The following is an 18,816-nucleotide window of genomic DNA, read 5'->3' on the forward strand; positions in this document are numbered from 1 at the left end:
ATAGTACATGTAAGCAACTTGCTGTGCATATCTGTTTACAAGATGTACTGCAATCATGCAAATGAGGCATAGTTTGTTCTTGCTGCTGCTTTACATGAATTTCTAGCATACATTTTAGCACGGATGACTGCATGTTTTTACGTTGTTTTATGACCCATAGAGTACCTTATCTCTTTTTTTTTTCCTCTTTTATGAACATTGTCTATGCAGCAGCAGCCGATTTAGTTTGTCACCGTCGCTGCATCACAAGTACGCAGAGTAACCTTTGCAATTCTGAATCGTTTGCTTAAAAATTATCATACATGTTCTGTATATGCAAATGGAGAATACAAATTGCATAAGCAGTGTAGTCATGTATGTAGCATATAAAGCGGTGGTGGTGTTCTCTTCTTTGACATTGGTTCATCCTTTGTTTCCTCAGGTGCTCCAGTCATAGTCGGGATGAGCATCAACATAGCAAGCATCGATTCCATCTCAGAAGTAAACATGGTGAGTCTCACAATGTGGCATCATGATATATGATATATAGAATTTTAAAGTTTATTCTCTGAGAGACAGGAAGTCAGTGTAGAGACCACAGAAGAAGAATGATGTGGTCCACTCGCTTGGTTTTAGTCAGCACACTAGCAGCAGCATTTACTTGTCACCTGAGTTCATTGAAATGTAGAGTTGTGTGTCATCTGCATAGTTTGTGGCAATCTATTTTTTTGTTTTCTATTATCTGAGCAAGTGGAAACATATAGATGTTAAACAGACGAGGCCCCAGGAAGGAGCCTTGGGGGACTCCACATTTAATTTAGGCCCGCTCAGATTTAAAGTTACATATTGACACAGAATAATCCCTTCCCTTTATGTAGTGTTACATTGAGTTATGCTTTTAAATTACATTATGGATATTGATAAGAACTGTGTACACAGTACTATACACATTATTTGCTTTTATTTCACAGAAAGGTGACATTTTCCTCAGAGGGTCGCATACAGATTTTTTTTTAGCTTATCAATAAATGAAGCACTTTGAAAAACTGCTGTCAGCATTTTGTAGAAGGCAAAAAAAATTATGTTAGAATTGTAGCTATTAATTTGTGTAATCTAGAAAAGCTTTATTAATAGTAGTTGTAGTCGTCATCACTTTTTCCCCCCACCTTTTTTTTTTTTTTTTACACCCCTCACTCTTTTTTAAATAGCATTTTAAACAGCCTTGTCAAATGCAATTTTTTTTTATTATATGTCACAGGACACTACAAAAACTGTGAGTGGGCCACTAATGGCCCCCGGACCGTAGTTTGGACACCACTGGATTAGGTTATGTAGATATTTTGATCCAAAATAAATTTCTAGAAGGCTTCATGATGTCTATGAATTACCAAATTTCATATTCATTCAAGTTTTCCTCATCAAATGGCCTTTGACCAAAGGGGAAAACTAGTAGTTTTTAGTTTGAAAGACGCAAACACTTTTACAATACAAATGCATTAAAAAAGCTATTTTCTCCTCTTTCCAGGACTATACCATCACAATGTATTTCCAGCAGAGTTGGCGAGATAAGCGTTTGGCTTATGGTGAATTGAACCTCAACTTGACTCTGGATAACCGTGTGGCAGATCATCTTTGGTTACCAGACACCTACTTCCTTAATGACAAGAAGTCTTTTCTTCATGGAGTGACAGTTAAAAACCGTATGATCCGACTTCACCCCGACGGGACCGTCTTGTACGGGCTGAGGTAAAAGCACTGTGATCGCTCACTAGACACAACATAAAGCACAAATAATTCTAAATCACATCAGGAATGATCGGCAACAACATTTTTTGCTTTTTACGTTACGTGACACTCAAATAGCAAAAATGCATTCTGTTTGTTCAGAAACTATGAGGAGAAAAATGCTGGAAAAAAAAGAGCTTAATGTCAATAATCATCCTGACAGTTGGATAGATAGTAAAAATGCACAGAGGGACGTATCCAAGATCCCTTTGGGGATGCTGAAACTAACACGGGGTCCTTAGGTTTCTTCAAAATCTGAATTAATTCAGGTGCTTTTTCTTCACAAGTCTCGAAAATCAAAGTGCTGTGGAGGAGTGGATGAAGCTGGAAATATGTTTTGTTCTATGAATAAAATGGCATTGACAAGGTTTAGATCACTCGGAGGGATGCATTATTTATGTGACAATCAGTGTTCAGACTCTCTGAATTACTGAATTTGTTCTGACAAAGAAGGAGATGGAATAAGAAAAAGTTTTCTCTTTTCTGTTTTTATGACTCTTTAGAAGGCTGTAGATGTTACCGGCACAATAGAAAAGCAATATCGGTGCTGTGGAGAAGCATGCTCCAAAGGTTGAACTTTGAGGTGAAACTCAAGGTTTTTGCTTGGACTCAAATCACAAGTTGGCAGCTTGAACTTCACTGAGTATGCCAATATTGTCAAGGACATCGAGCGCTAATCTCTCAGGCCTAATTCATAAGGTGACCTCGACCCAATATATTTTTAGCAACCTCTAATTCAAGGCTACAACATTATACAACATTTATCACTTTTGGGACCATCCGTCAATCCATTGTCTCAACCGTTTATTCTGTTTAAGGTCACGGGGAGCTGGAGCTTATCCAAGATAACTTTGGGCGTGAGCTGGGGTTCACCCTGGACTGGTCATTAGCCAATAACAGGGCACTATTAACTCATTCACTGCTATTGACGGCTGTAAACGTCAAAAATTCATTTGAACTATTTTTATTAGTTTAACTTTTTTTTCTCCATTTTTGTTAACAAGAGTATGAAAACCTAGAATTTTTTTTTATTGTACATTTAAACCAGATATAAAATGTGTGATTAATCGTGAGTTAACTAGTAAAGTCATGCGATTAATTACAATAAATCTAATCGTAATTAATTGAATGACATTTTTTTATTTGGTCTAAATGTACACAGAAAAAAAATCTAGATTTTCATACTCTCGTTAACAAAGGTAGAAAAAAAATGACGGCTATAGACGTCAAAAATTCATTTGAACTATTTCTATTAGTTTTACACTTTTTACACTTTTGTTAATGAGAGTATGAAAACCTAAAAAAAATTACATTTAGAACAGATATAAAATTTGTGATTAATCGTGAGTTAATTATTGAAGTAATGTGATTAATTACAATTAAAAAATGTACACGCCTGACGTGATTTAAAAAAAAAAAGAAAAGATTATTAAAAATTAGGGGCGATTTAAATTTTTAATTGCAATTAATCGCATGACTTCACTAGTTAACTCACGATTAATCACAGATTTTATATCGATTCTAAATGTACAATAAAAAAAATCTATGTTTTCACACTCTTGTTAACAACAGTGGAAAAAATATGTTAAACTAATAGAAATAGTTAAAATGATTTGTTTGATGTTTATAACCGTCAATGGCAGTGATTGAGTTAAGATCAATTAATCACACATTTTTTTATTTGGTCTAAATGTACACAGAAAAAGAAATCTAGATTTTCATACTCTCGTTAACAAAGGTAGAAAAAAAAATGACGGCTATAGACGTCAAAAATTCATTTGAACTATTTCTATTAGTTGACGTTTATAACCGTCAATGGCAGTGATTGAGTTAAGATCAATTAATCACACATTTTTTTATTTGGTCTAAATGTACACAGAAAAAGAAATCTAGATTTTCATACTCTCGTTAACAAAGGTAGAAAAAAAAATGACGGCTATAGACGTCAAAAATTCATTTGAACTATTTCTATTAGTTTTACACTTTTTACACTTTTGTTAATAAGAGTATGAAAACCTAAAAAAATTAACATTTAGAACAGATATAAAATTTGTGATTAATCGTGAGTTAATTATTGAAGTAATGTGATTAATTACAATTAAAAAATACACGCCTGACGTGATTTAAAAAAAAGAAAAGATTATTAAAAAATAGGGGCGATTTAAATTTTTAATTGCAATTAATCTCATGACTTCACTAGTTAACTCACGATTAATCACAAATTTTATATAGATTCTAAATGTACAATAAAAAAAATCTAGGTTTTCACACTCTTGTTAACAAAAGTGGAAAAAATATGTTAAACTAATAGAAATAGTTAAAATGATTTGTTTGACGTTTATAACCGTCAATGGCAGTGATTGAGTTAAGATCAATTAATCACACATTTTTTTATTTGGTCTAAATGTACACAGAAAAATAAATCTAGATTTTCATACTCTCGTTAACAAAGGTAGAAAAAAAATGACGGCTATAGACGTCAAAAATTCATTTGAACTATTTCTATTAGTTTTACACTTTTTACACTTTTGTTAATAAGAGTATGAAAACCTAAAAAAATTAACATTTAGAACAGATATAAAATTTGTGATTAATCGTGAGTTAATTATTGAAGTAATGTGATTAATTACAATTAAAAAATGTACACGCCTGACGTGATTTAAAAAAAAAGAAAAGATTATTAAAAATTAGGGGCGATTTAAATTTTTAATTGCAATTAATCGTATGACTTCACTAGTTAACTCACGATTAATCACACATTTTATATCGATTCTAAATGTACGAGAAAAAAAATCTAGGTTTTCACACTCTTGTTAACAAAAGTGGAAAAAATATGTTAAACTAATAGAAATAGTTAAAATGATTTGTTTGACGTTTATAACCGTCAATGGCAGTGAATGAGTTAAGATCAGTGAACTATAATTTTGCTTATCATTTTGTTTTCAAATTGTGGACATTTTCTGACGGAAGAACAAAATTGTACTCAAGAACAAGTAACGTAAAGACATGTCACAGCTGGCTTGAAGACTTTAATAATTGTATTTGTTTGGAGTCGCTCGTTTTTATATCCTTGATTACATGTGAACGGTTGCCTTTGATTTGTAAATGTAGCAAGTCTAGTTAGATTGCTAGTTCTTTGGTTTGAAAGTTCTGGTAGGACTTAAGAGGTTTCAAATCCTTGAAGCGGAATTGATGTGTTTTGTAAGATGCCAAAGGACAAAAGTGAAATGGTGTTCGCTAACACCAGATCACAACCAGACATACTGTATATTGGCCCCCATGGTTTATCATAGAGTTTTTATAGGTCCCATATACTATGTCTGTGAATATGCTCATTCATCCAGGTCATCATATTCTCAGGACATTGAATCGATCGCACCTGCACTGTTCTGGTTGTCTACGCTGTCCAGAATATGTAAGCCTTAAGGTAAAACAATAGATGTATTACCCTTACCCCTCAAATTCCAAACAATCCTGCCTGAAGAGGTCTGTGAAAAGGAAATCAATTTCACAACTAAAGCGCACCTTTTTCAACACGACAATACCGAAGTAAGACAAACAAGAATGTTTCAGAAAGAAACTGAGGCAAAACGCACAAAAAAAAGGGAACTGAGTTCATGTGAAAGATTACACACTATATGGATTAAGGCAGGAAATCGCGATTGATTCAATGCTCAGAGAATCTCATGCGTATGTGAGAAACTCATATATGGCAAACCGTTCTTTAATCCCTAAATTCTTGTTTTAGTTTTAGCCTGAAATAAATTAACCAGAAAAGGGAACCAAGACCCTGACAAAATGACGTCAAAACCTCTCACTTCCTAATCTGAATCAACATTCCCAGCTGCACCACTCATGGTACGCGCAGGTTCCATTGGAGCCATAAAAGTACTATCATGAGTTGAGAAGATTGGATGTGAGCCAGAAGAAAATGGGATTACACCTGCACTTGCACATCCGCTGATTGTGTGCTGCACGGAACGGGAATCTTGTTGATACGGATTCTGCCATTAGCTCTTTCACCAAACATCTGCCAAAGTGCTTGTTTGTTATTATCACTCTGTGCATAATAGTTACTAACAGATTGCATCAAGACCTTGGATCTGTCCTCAGGACCCCCCCCCCCCTCCCCCCCCCACCACCACCACCACCAAAACTTGCTGAGTGATTTGACTTGATGCATTTCTACGTCCTGTTGTATTTTATTAAAAACTAGGGGTGCCAGGCGATTAAAATTTTGAATTGTTAACTCATGATTAATCCCACATTTTATATCCGTACTAAATGTACAATAAAATATTTTTTTCATTCTTTTGTTAACATAAAATTGGGAAAAAAAATGTTCAACTTTAGAAATATGGCTGCATCTTTTAGTCATTGATACAGTCATTTCACAATAATTCATAAAATTGGGATGAAATTACAGATGTACTGTACTATAAAAAAAAACGAGTGTGATTGATTTGTGTTGAGGTCATTTTTGTGCCACTAGATGGCATAATTGGATTGGTAAGACATTGGTGACAGTTCCGTGCATTTTTCTTTTCATATTAAGAGCTATCTAATCTTTAACATGAAGCAACTTGTGAAATTTTGCACATTTTTTAAATTGTAAAATACAACTTGAACCCAGTCTTTATAAATATATGCATTGTTGTTGAATTTATTACTGCTAAATTTTGACTTGGACGTGTCTGCTGTGTTGCGACTGGAATTCTACCAGTACAGGCTTTCCAAATAACATTAATCGTGCGTTGAAAAAAATTGTGGCGTTAAACGAACTTTAAATTAACTCAAAATGGACGCACTAATTTTGACACTCCTATTAAAAACAATTAATTGTTTTTGTGTTTTTAATTCCATTGAAGTTCTTCTGAGGTGACCACATATTTTCTGCTATTTTCTCTGCAAGCGTGCCGCATCGGCAGACTGTGTAGGTGTCAGGAGTATTGCTCATGCATCTGATACAGACTTCATTGTCTGGAGTCCACCGCCAGATCAGAAACGGCTACAATAAATGCAGACTTGCCCGCTCTTTTTGTTTTGACCATTCGCAAGTGTTTCCGTCACAATGTCCGTGCAATCGTCATCCTCATGAGATCTACAAAAGCAATAAACTCCTGTCAGATTTGAACGTGCTACCACGTTCTATCTCTAGCGGGGACTCAACGTTGTTGACCCAGATCTACTGACTTACCCCAAATCCCAGACCGTCTCTCTATGGCACCTCACGTGCCTACTCCATGTTGGATCTCCCCTGACTTGTTAGCTGTCACAGATAAGCGCATTTTTATTCTTTGTGGGTTTTTGTTCTGAACGCCAAGGGGGGTAAAGAACTCTTCTCTGTCCATTATTAGTAGAAGATGCTGCCAGGCTTTCTCTACTTCACAAGGCTGCCGGGAGCAGTAGCTTGTGTTGACAGGGTGTCTTTTTGATTACACGGGTTAGGCTCTTCTGCTTTTGTTTAATCTCAATATTTTATGTTTTGTGTTAAATTGGCATACCTCATTCTTATGTTGGTGGTTTTGATACTGTGTTGTAATGCTTGACAGTTAGGGCTCTATTTTTGTAAAGTATGTTCATAAGGAACTGCAAGCAGACACCCACGGACGGATCACATAAAGTTGTATATAAGGCGATCGCTAGGGTTGTGTCAACCAGTCAATAAAGCCCTAAAATAATAAAAATAATAATAATAATAAATTGTCGCAAAATTAACTTTTTTTTAAACATATATTTCTTTTTAGATAAAGTATTCTTTAAATGAAATAATAATTTAGATAAAATTAATAATTAAGTATTCAAAAATATGTCTGAGTCCCAAATTTTAAGGTGTTGTAAAAAGAGAGATGAAAGGGAAGGTATTACCATAAAATGTCCAAAAACGAAAGGCAGAAAATTACCATAAAATGTCTTTGGAATTGCCAAGAAAAAAAAGGGGGGGGGGGGGAAGCCTGGAAATTGGTAATAAAAAAAAAAAAGGCAGAAATGAAAATCCCGAAAATTACCATGAAATGTCCATAAAATTGCACTCCAAAAAAATCTGAAAATTGATAGCAAAAAAGCTGAAAAAGGTCCAAAAATAGTCATAAAATGTCCAAAACAGAAGAAGAGAAGCACAAAACTACCATATGTCTATAAAATTGCCCAAAGAGAGACCTCAGTATTGTTCATTCGTTAATCTTACCGATTCAACATGTCATCATCATTGCTCTCTCTTTTTTTGTGCGTGAATATGTGACTGTATGTGTTTGAATATGTGTGTGAGTTTATGCTCATTAATTCACCCGAAACCTATTAAAAATCTCATACCCTTCACCTAAACCGAAATCTTCAGAATCCCGCTAGTCGTGAAGTTGTCAGGAGACCCGAGGAAGGATCAAAGAAAAGAAAGAAAAGTGAAATCCTGCACCGACCAGACACCACAGGGTTGCAAACCATAATCTTTCACCAAGCCCAGAAACATCTAAATTCCAACAAATTAGGGAGACCTCAAAAGACCAAAGGAAAGACTAAAGAAAGGAAGGAAGGATAGATGAAGCAGAGTGAGATCCGCAGATTTCAGCCTCCACCGATTCAGCGACCAGAAGAAGAAGCAGATTGTGTTTGAATTTCGGTAGATGCTGGTGGGGTGAATCTTGAAAACCTCCACCAAAGAAGGTGGCAGGACAGGGCAAGCACAACCCTCGGGCCCCGCGGGGCCACCCTCTGATAGTCAACATTTTAGGTCGATTTCTTGCACAATAATTGTGTGCACCTGTACCTATTTATGGTTTGTATTTTGATTTAAAGGTTTCATTTGCTATAGTTGTGTATATAGCATCTCCCACTATGCATGCAACGTCTAACCAATGTTATTAATGGCATCGTTGCTTGTTTGCAACTTTTTACATGGAAAGTGTAATTGCCGAGTGACCTCCCCGATTAACGTAATTAGGTCTGATGTTATCTCCGCACATAGTGTATCAGCAGTGCGTCGCCTCGCTGTACACAGTCAGCGGAGGAGTGCTGTGAAGGCAGCGGGGAGGTGTAGCACAGCAGAGTGGTAACAAATGCAGTCTGAGCAGCGGAATGCTTGTGCAGCAGAATGCAGCTCAGTGTCATTGTGAATAATAGATATCACACACCGGTCACACACATTTCGTTTACTAGGCTTCTTCTCCTGCCCTCCGATATTATCAGCTTCGGTGCTTGGGTCTGGATTTTGCCCATTTCTTGACTGCATCAGTCTAAAACAACAAAGATGTGCCAATGGTTTAGGCTTGAATATGCTACTCGAAAAGTGCTTTAAAAGGGTAAAACTTTTGATGACTCCCGGCCTTTGACACTGTAATGAAAAACTGAATTTTAGACGTTTCCTTACTCCTATTAAATACATACTGAGATACCTATATATATATATATATATATATATATATATATATATATATATATATATATATATATATATATTAGGGGTGTTCGGCAAAAAAATCGATTCGGCAATATGTCGCAATTACTACAGGGCGCAATTCTCGAATTGATTCAATATGCGGCCAAATCGATTTTTTAACATCAATTTTTTTACGGGAATATTCAACAAAAAGTCTTACTTAGGGTTAGGATTTGCAACCTGAATTTTCAGATAAATAAATCAATTTTGCTACAAATCTTACAGTGTACATGTACAAGTTTACTGATTAGTATTTTTTAAATTTGAGTTTTAAAAAAAATCGCAATAATCAATTTATAGATTTGTATCGGGATTAATCGGTATTGAATCGAATCGTGACCTATGAATTGTGATACGAATCAAATCGCCAGGTACTAGGCAATTCACACCCCTAATATATATATACATATATATATATATATATATATATATATTAGGGGCGTTAGAAAAATCGATTCGGCAATATGTCGCAATATTACAGCGCGCAATTCTCGAATCGATTCAATATGCGGCCAAATCGATTTTTTAACATAAATTTTTTTACGGGAATATTCAACAAAAAGTCTTACTTAGGGTTAGGATTTGCAACCTGAATTTTCAGATAAATAAATCGATTTTGCTACAAATCTTACAGTGTACATGTACAAGTTTACTGATTAGTATTTTTTAAATTTGAGTTTTAAAAAAAATCGCAATAATCAATTTATAGATTTGTATCGGGATTAATCGGTATTGAATCGAATCGTGACCTATGAATTGTGATACGAATCGAATCGCCAGGTACTAGGCAATTCACACCCCTAATATATATATATATATATATATATATATTGATTATCACAAAAACCTGACAACCTGAGGTGTGTAGACTTTTTATAGCCACCTCTTCCTATGATTTAACTTTGTCGCAGACTCGTCGTCACGTTTTTAGAGAAACCGATGCACATTTTTCAAAGTGTGTATTGTTTCTGTCTCCTGCTAACCCAACCCCCCCCCCCCCCCCCCCCAACCCCCACCAGAATAACCACCACTGCTGCTTGCATGATGGACCTGAGAAGATACCCTCTCGATGAACAGAACTGCACCTTGGAAATTGAAAGCTGTGAGTAAACGCCAAAGTATCTGCCGCTCTCGCCAACATCTTCGAAAACAAACACGATAGCTGCTGATGTCATCATCTTGAAATGATGAATTATGATATGCTGTCTCGAGTAGATTTTTTTGTGAAGTAAGCCAACATGCAATATATTTGTTGCTTGTTTACACCTCTGCAGGTAAAGAAAGCAAAGTAAGCAAGTGCACTTTCAGTATAGAGCCCATCCACCACTTACTGTATTGTAACTGTCTTAATAATAAGGGGAAAAATGGCCGCCCACTGAGATGGTACTTGTAGCCTTTTTACGATCAGGAACTAGAAATGAGAAGAATAGAAAATTGCCATAAATTTCATGCATTTTAAAGGAAAATGTTATATTGGGGATATAGTTCTTTATTTGTCATTGTTTTTTAGGGGAAATTTTATGTATCAAAAGTACTAGTGGTATTGGTACTTGGTATCGGTGTCAGTGACTACTCGAATTGAGTAGTCGCACGGGAATCGGTCTAAAAAAAAGTGGTATTTAACATCCCTAGACATAATACAAACTTTAAAAAAAATAAATTAAATTGAGAGGAATCATTCGTTTGAGCACCTTGGAGCATGAAATATATTTGTTTAGTTCAAAATGAATATGTAGTTGATAACACAAGCGATCAGTTACGATTAGTTGCTCTAAACTTTCAGAGTAAATCTTTCAGAGTTTTTTTATTATTATTTTTTTTTATGAATTATGTATGCATATGTTTGATTGGGTAAAATGCAAGTCTATTTGCTTTTTTTGTTTGGCTTCCCGCAAATGGTTTATTCGAGATGAATCACCTTCCTGGAGGAAAATGTGAGCACTGCTGGTGTAATTAAAATTGCATTGTGTGATAATTTCCATTGATGATCTTATCAATCACTCGCTCGATATGCTGCATATTTGTGGTTGTTGTTTACCCTTGGGGTCTATAAAATATAAATATGCCATGAATTAAAACATCGCAGGGATATTTTATTTATTTATGCTTATTGGGTTTCACACTCGCACAGAGTGCACTCTTATCAGTTTGATTGATTAGGCGCCTTCCATCCAGACGGAGATTCAGTGCTAATGACGCGTGGTCCGCAGGTGAATTTAATGTCACGAGTCGGTGGGGGGGGGGGCATGTCGGCTCGTAGACGGTGAAATGTAGTAAAAGGCTTTCGCACTGAGAAACCGCGCTGCAGTGAACGCACGCTGGCCCGTTGACATAAATCTACAACTGTGATCGCTTTCGATTGCGCCGCCAGCTGAGAATGTGCGGGACAGCCAACTGACACATGCTGATGAATATTCATGCTGGGTGGGAGGCGGGAAAGGGATGTTGCTTGGTGTCGGGGTGAGGATAGCTGAGCTTGCGATGCAGGCAAAGTGTTTTTGTGAGCTTATCTGGCAAAAAAAAACAAACTCAAACCTAAAACCACTTATTATTTTATTCCAACTTGCTGTGTCGCTTGTTTTGCGAAGATAATAAATGTCTGACAGAAACTGCCAAGTAGACCCACAAAAATTGGTCAACACAAAATGTTTTTGCGAGTAATCTCTGTAATAATCTATTTGATAATCAATTTAATTTAATTAATTCGAGTTAATGATTTCTCACAATAATTACGAAACTGAAAAATATCAATATGCAACACTTCAGTTCTATAAATCTCTTCCATTGTTTTCACCGTTCCTAGAAAATCACAATGCCCCCATCAGTGCTGAGCTATTTTTTTAAACAGGCCGCCCACATGCTACTCATGTTTTCATGTTCATAACTCATATTGATTTTGTAGATCAATTTCATTCAAGCAAAGCAAAAATGTGTGAATAAAAGATAAATAGAAACATAAAATAAAAAACGAGAAAAATGTTCATTTTATTTTTGTTTAGCAAAGTGCTTTTTTTTCTTTTTTTAGTTGCACCGCCATTTATAAATATGTTAGGAATGTTGTTGCAACCTGCAAAGTTTAACAAAAGCCGAATATCGCTTTATTTGTCTTAATTTGCACACACCTTAAAGAATTCAAGCTGTACGCTAATGATGGTTATATAAGATCAGCTGCTTGCTGGTGCGATATGCTGCGATTTCCATATATGTAAATCTAAATATGTAAATTTATATATACTAGTCGACCAATCGTGACTACTATCGGTGACTAGTCGACTAGCAAAATAGTTTGCGGTAGCCCTAGCTGCGACACAGCCCTCCCCTCGCATGGATCCGTCGGCCTGTGCGCTCTGTGCAATTACCAACACCAGGTCTAGCCTGCCTCCGCATAGAGTTACGCCAAGCGCCGTGCAGGATTCACACTGGTCATGAAAAAGCAGCTCTAAATCGTGTACGTTTACTTATACTGTCCAATCACAACTGCCGAGCAAAGATAATGTCTTAAACCATGATTTACACTGACAGTCAAAATAAAAACACAGCTAGCAAGAGTTTCTTGTGTATTATTCAGTACGCAAGAAGATCTATGAGGAAATAAGCAATGGTGACTAGCAACAAACACAAAATGTGGTGGAGTGTGTGGTTGACGTGTGGGTGGTAGCCAGATATGGAATGTCTGTTCCAGCGTGAAGTAATTGCATCAGACAGTATTGCTAAGAGTTTGGGTTCGTGTGGGAATAAAAAAAAAATGCCTCCATGAAGTCATTGCGGGTTGTAATATCGTTGCTCACTGAAATGGTTTTCAAAAGTCAAGATATCTGCTCAGATCCGAATGACTTTATAGCAGAGTGCATCATTCGTCAGAGGGACCTCCACTAGTTGTCTGCACGGCGCACCTTTTACCAGATACATTGGCCCATTTGGTGGTTATTTCTTGACCGTGCGCTTTTGTTTCCCGTTTTCTCAGACGGATACACCACGGATGACATTGTGTTCTTCTGGCAAGGAGGGGACAGCGCCGTGACGGGTGTGGACAAGTTAGAGTTGCCTCAGTTCTCCATTGTGGACATCCGCTTGGTTTCCAAAGAAGTGTGGTTTGCTACAGGTAAATCTTTGACAGATTTAAGACAATTATCAGTCTCACGTTTGTTAAAAAAAAAATTAATTTTTTTTTTAAAAGCCAACATTATCCATGATGCCCGCAAGGGTGGTTGTTTTTGTTTAGGCATGGTGAATTCTTGAAAAAAAAAAAATAATAATCTTGAAAAAAAAAAAAAACTATAAATGTAGATTTGTAGAAATGAAGAAAAAAAAGTTACATCCAAGTTAACTTTGTAATAAACTCATTAAAAGGCTGTCATTTTGTTACAGCTAAATGTAGTTACTTTCTGAAATCATACTCATGATTTGGTTGAAAGCATTATTTTCAATTTAATATGAATCAGAAACATTTATTTGGCCAAGCAGAAAAACTAAGTTACATCCAAGTAAACGTCTACTTTTGAATAAACTATTTAAACTGGTGTATTACTTTTTCTCAAATCATTTTCATGATTTGGTTGAAAGCATCATTTTCAATTTAATATGAATCAAAAACATTTATTTGCCCAAGCTGAAAAAAATAAGTTACATCCAAGTATTTTTTTAAATTTTGGAATAAACTAATTCAATTACTGTAATTTTGTTACAGTCAATTTTCTTACTTTATCCCAAGTTTGTAATTACAGTGTACCTGAATCAATAGATTGTGTTTTGGTCACAAACCAAAACAGTTCATGTAAACATGCCAATACTGTTATTGCATTGCAGACCTGGAACTGACAAAGAAGACAAAAGCAGAGTTAAAATGTAATTCTCGTGTTTGAGTTCAATAAAATTCATAAACACTTATTGCCAGAATTAATCTGGGATGCGCTCGGTTGATATTTGTCTCCAATTAGATGAAACGCATATGCACCCACATACAAAATAAAACAAATTAAAAATTGTAAAAAAATATATATATATATTACAAAAAAAAAATTACAAAAAAAAAAATTACCCAAAAAAAAAGACAAAAAAAAAGAGAGCAATGATGATGACATGTCAAATCTGTAAAATTACCGAATGAACAATACTGAGCTCTCCAGAAAAAAAAATGATGAAACGCATATGCACCCACATACAAAATTAAAAAACTAAAAAAATGTAAAAAAAAAAAATAAAAAATTGCAAAAAAAAAAATTACCCCAAAAAAAATTACAAAAAAAAAAAGAGAACAATGATGATGACATGTCAAATCTGTAAAATTACCGAATGAACAATACTGAGCTCTCCAGAAAAAAAAAAGATGAAACGCATATGCAAAAAGTGTTGATTTACGGCAATCTGCAGATGATGAGGTCATACTTCACTGCGGGCTCCTCATGCAAGCACTTTTGTCTTTTGTTTGTTTGTTTTAGATAAAGCCATCAGGCTTTGCTTTCCTGAAACAAAATTTACAGTGTAACCATCGGTCGTTAGATTTAACTCTATTTAGAGTCATCTTTTGAGTTTGCAAACTATAAATAAGTGCATATAGCTGAACCAGAACGTTCTTGCCTGGTTGCTTTTATCGCTTTTCGCATCAGCGTTTTACGCGCCTGCTTGTTTAAATCTAACTATAATAAATAAATAAGGTACTACAATTTTTGACATTTCTCAGCAAAATATCCACTCAAATGACTGACCATACCGCCTTCGAAGTATGCGTTTTGTCCTTTTCGTGTGCAGCCGCGCATTGCAATCACCTTTTGAAAATGGCCTTTCAGTAATGTTTAGAGGACAGAGGGAGCGAGAAGGAAACGGCGAGCAGCTCTCTGTGACAAGTCTCGGAGGGATGCTGGAGCGGCCTGCTGAGATAGGGGCTTGCAGAAAAATCTGCCGTGTTTGCGACTTTGTGCCATGTTTAATTGGAATCGAACTTGTCCCTGGAAAGGAATCCATCGCTTTGGGGAAATTAAGTGCTCCATCCGAACAAACGGAGAAATGACTACCCTGCACGTTGTCAAGTGCACAGTTTGGCGCTCTTAACACTTTCCCCTTTTCCCGCTTTTCACTCTTCCCTGATCTTATCCAACGCTGTCACTTCATTGTTTCTGCTTACAGGTTCTTATCCGAGGCTTTCGCTGAGTTTCAGGATTAAGAGGAACATTGGATATTTCATCTTGCAGACTTATATGCCCTCCATCTTGATCACCATTTTATCCTGGGTCTCCTTCTGGATCAATTATGATGCCTCTGCAGCTCGGGTGGCCCTGGGTAAATTACATCCATTATATTTGAAAAAAAAACATTTTTTTGGTTTAACCCTAGAGAACCCAAGAACCCTTTTCTTCTTTGGAAAATTATGAATTATACATTAAATGACTGCTATAAATTCACTGAACACCAAAATATATGTTTTTTTCAATTTTAACCCTTTATTCCCTAATTTAGGATTAGGGCGAAATTTGACCCTTTTGGGATTTAGGGGTATCATTTTGAAAAATCAGAATAACAAAAACTGTCAGTAAACTATTTAGAATTTAAGAAAATAATCAATCAAATACACAGCTACATTGAACAATATAATTTTTTTGTTTTATTTGTTGCATTTTAGAACTGGATTTTGGATGTACAAACACACTTTGGCCAATGGAAACAAGAACACAGGGACAAAATCACCGCTGGAAAAAAAAAAATAGGTCTTTGTTATTTGAGTAGCAGAATTTATAGGGGTCAAATTTGACCCCGTGGGTTCTCCAGGGTTTTAATATAATTATGGTATCATAAGCACATTCTTGTGACATTTTATCATATATATTTTTTATTGTTTCTTGCGCAAGTCTTAAAAATTATAAAAAAAAATGTTGACAATATTGTCACATGACGAAACATATAAGCGAATATGTGTGTATAAAAAGCCTAATTCAGTTTTTAGTTTTCAAGTGAAAGGGACATTTTACGCAATCATTTTGCTACTGGGACACAAGATGAAATAATGTGTCTTATACTGATTTATGTGCCCGTGTGTGTGTTGGTGTATTCAGGTGTGACAACGGTGCTCACCATGACAACAATTAACACCCACCTTAGGGAGACTCTCCCAAAGATCCCCTACGTGAAAGCCATCGACGTCTACCTCATGGGCTGTTTTGTGTTTGTGTTCCTGGCCCTGCTCGAATATGCCTTTGTAAATTATGTGTTCTTTGGCCGCGGCCCGGCACAACAGAAGAAAATCAATGAAAGGCTGAATAAAGTCAACAATGAGCGCACACGATACGAAGAGAAGCGCCTAAGGGAACAGGTTTGCATCTTTGTCTGCTGCCTCTACTATATTCCACCTCATTATGTCAGTCAGACTTTAAGTAGACAAAAAGAAGTTGCATATTTTTAAATATTTTAGCCAGATATTTTATTTACATCCCTTATGGGAATAATCTTCTCGAAGCTCAGTTGCTAATTCACCAGTCATCATCCATTGCTTTTTTTTTCCTCAAGCACTGATTGCTTTTTATCGAACATAGCCCCTTTTCGTTGAGCTCAACAGTGGTATAAACATTCTCATTTCTTATTTAGGTGGTTGTCACTTGTTGGCTTCATTCATTCTCACCCCCGCTACCTTGTAGTTAACATGCATAACGAAATACAGCATGATAATGATCAAGGCTCAAAACGTTTTTTTTTTTCCTGTGCGGAGCAGTTTTGCGAATCAATCACTTTGTTGCCAATAATCCTAGCTAGGGACCTGAAGCAAGTGTTTATAATAGGAATATGACCATATAACTAATAAACAATTGTTTTTATTTTTTTACATAATCAATCATTTGTATTTCTTAAATTCACAGTGTATAACATTCAATTAAGAAAGAAAAAAGATATACTATAATGTAATTCTGTATGGCGCACAGCATAGCGTAATTAATTTCCCTTTCCGGTTCTGTTTAGTAGGTAGACTTTCTTCTCTCCGGAGTCCAAACACTTATTAATTTGCCTGCTGTTCAAAGTTGGATGTGCCTCGCTTTTACGCAGTCCCAGCCAGATGTCTGTGAAAAGTGGACTTGATCACTGCAAGCACTCAATTTTGCTATACTAGCCTAGGTTAGCTTAGCAATTAGCATGGCTTCTCCGTCTTTCCTCGTCATCTTCTCGTACGAACGATACTTACCAGATGTTAGCTTATTAGCCGTTATAGAGTTGATTCTTAATGAGGTGGGAGCGAGCCCACAATGTGTTTAGCCCCAGTACTTGTAGTAGTCAGCAAAGCTTGCTGGTAGCTAGCTGTTTGGCAGAAGTACGAAGGTTGACCCCCGTGCGTGGATGTAATATAATGAGGTGCAATAATCCAAATTTTGACTCGCAAACTGCAACGCAAAATCGCTTATTTTGAGCCTAGTAATGAGATTTTAGGTAGAACGGTCAGACTGAATGACGCCTCCTGTTTCTGTGTCTAAGATGCTAATGCTAAGCTTCACTGTCTTGAATGCATTGTGTAACCGAATGAAAATGTGCTTACTTGCCAGTTTTTGATAGTCGTTTTTTAATGTTCTCTTCATTTTTCTTTCACATTGCAAGGACTCCATTTCCGTGCCGTTTCAAACCAACACCTTCAGGTCATTTACACAGCGAAGAAATCTGTATCTCGAGGAACAAAGAAAAGTTGGGGTACATGTATTTAGAAATCATATAAGCTGTAGGCCATCCTTCACTATAATTAATTCACTTGCTTGAAGTTGTTGAAGTGCCAAACTGATTCCAAAATAGCTGGTTGCCATCAATACTTTTCAAATACAATTTGTCTGTTCAGAATGTTTTTTCAATTCTAAAGCTGATATAAGCAACATAGCCCAAAAAGGATAAATTAACGGATACTTATTTAGCCATTTTCAGCAGTAAAAATATCCTTTTTTGTTGAAAATTATTTTTCATGTACAATTAGTACCTTTTAAAAAATGCATTTTGCAACTTGCTGTCGACTGAAAATGACATCACACGTTCTCAGGGCTCAGGTAACGAGTCACGACCAATCACGGCTCAGCTTGTGAACGTCACATGACCAAACCCAGACAACAGGTGAGCCTTAATTGCTCTTTAACTGAGGCCTAAGAACATGTGATGTAATTTTTAGTTCACAAAAAGTTGTAAAAAATTTTAAGAGCCATTAATTGGACGTGAAAAATAGTGAAAATAGCAAATTAATTATAGACAAAATATTAATGTTTCACTGCTGAAAAAAGGGCTAAACACGTGAAGTAGGCCTATGCCTTGAAAGGGGCGTCAATCCAAAAATATGTTGTATGTGCCCCCACCAGTCTAAAAACAGTATTCATGTTTGTGGAATATGAGTTAAGCAGCACCAAGTTAATTGGCAGCCATTTTGTCACCTGAAAATGACATCACAGTTGCTTGGGTAATCACGGCTCGGCTTCAGAGTACAGGTGAGCCGTGATTGGTCGTTGCCTGAGCCCTGAACAACTGTGATGTCATTTTCCCTCGACAGCAAGTGGCAAAATGGCTGCTCCCTGAGATGGATAAAAAACTGGTTCGTTTTACTGCTTAACTCATATTCCATAAATGCAATATTAACTTATTCACTGCCATTGACGGCTATAGACGTAAAAAAT

The 18,816-nt window shown here is 36.0% G+C and overlaps 1 protein-coding gene across 4 annotated transcripts in view; it reads left to right on the forward strand.

Moving 5' to 3' along the window:
* gabrb4 (gamma-aminobutyric acid type A receptor subunit beta4) overlaps positions 1 to 18,816 on the forward strand; it is a 103,571-nt gene that overhangs the window by 76,692 nt on the left and 8,063 nt on the right. For 2 of the 4 annotated variants that reach the window (XM_077545700.1, XM_077545701.1), the window contains exons 3-9: positions 422 to 489; positions 1,505 to 1,725; positions 10,216 to 10,298; positions 13,161 to 13,298; positions 15,320 to 15,472; positions 16,243 to 16,499; positions 17,768 to 17,857. In XM_077545700.1, coding sequence (XP_077401826.1) covers positions 422 to 489; positions 1,505 to 1,725; positions 10,216 to 10,298; positions 13,161 to 13,298; positions 15,320 to 15,472; positions 16,243 to 16,499; positions 17,768 to 17,857 — 1,010 coding nt within the window. The remainder of the gene's footprint in view (positions 1 to 421; positions 490 to 1,504; positions 1,726 to 10,215; positions 10,299 to 13,160; positions 13,299 to 15,319; positions 15,473 to 16,242; positions 16,500 to 17,767; positions 17,858 to 18,816) is intronic. The other 2 variants (XM_077545702.1, XM_077545703.1) reach the window with 1 other exon arrangement.

The sequence above is a fragment of the Vanacampus margaritifer genome, chromosome 16 (genome assembly GCF_051991255.1).
Source record: "Vanacampus margaritifer isolate UIUO_Vmar chromosome 16, RoL_Vmar_1.0, whole genome shotgun sequence".
NCBI lineage: Eukaryota > Metazoa > Chordata > Actinopteri > Syngnathiformes > Syngnathidae > Vanacampus > Vanacampus margaritifer.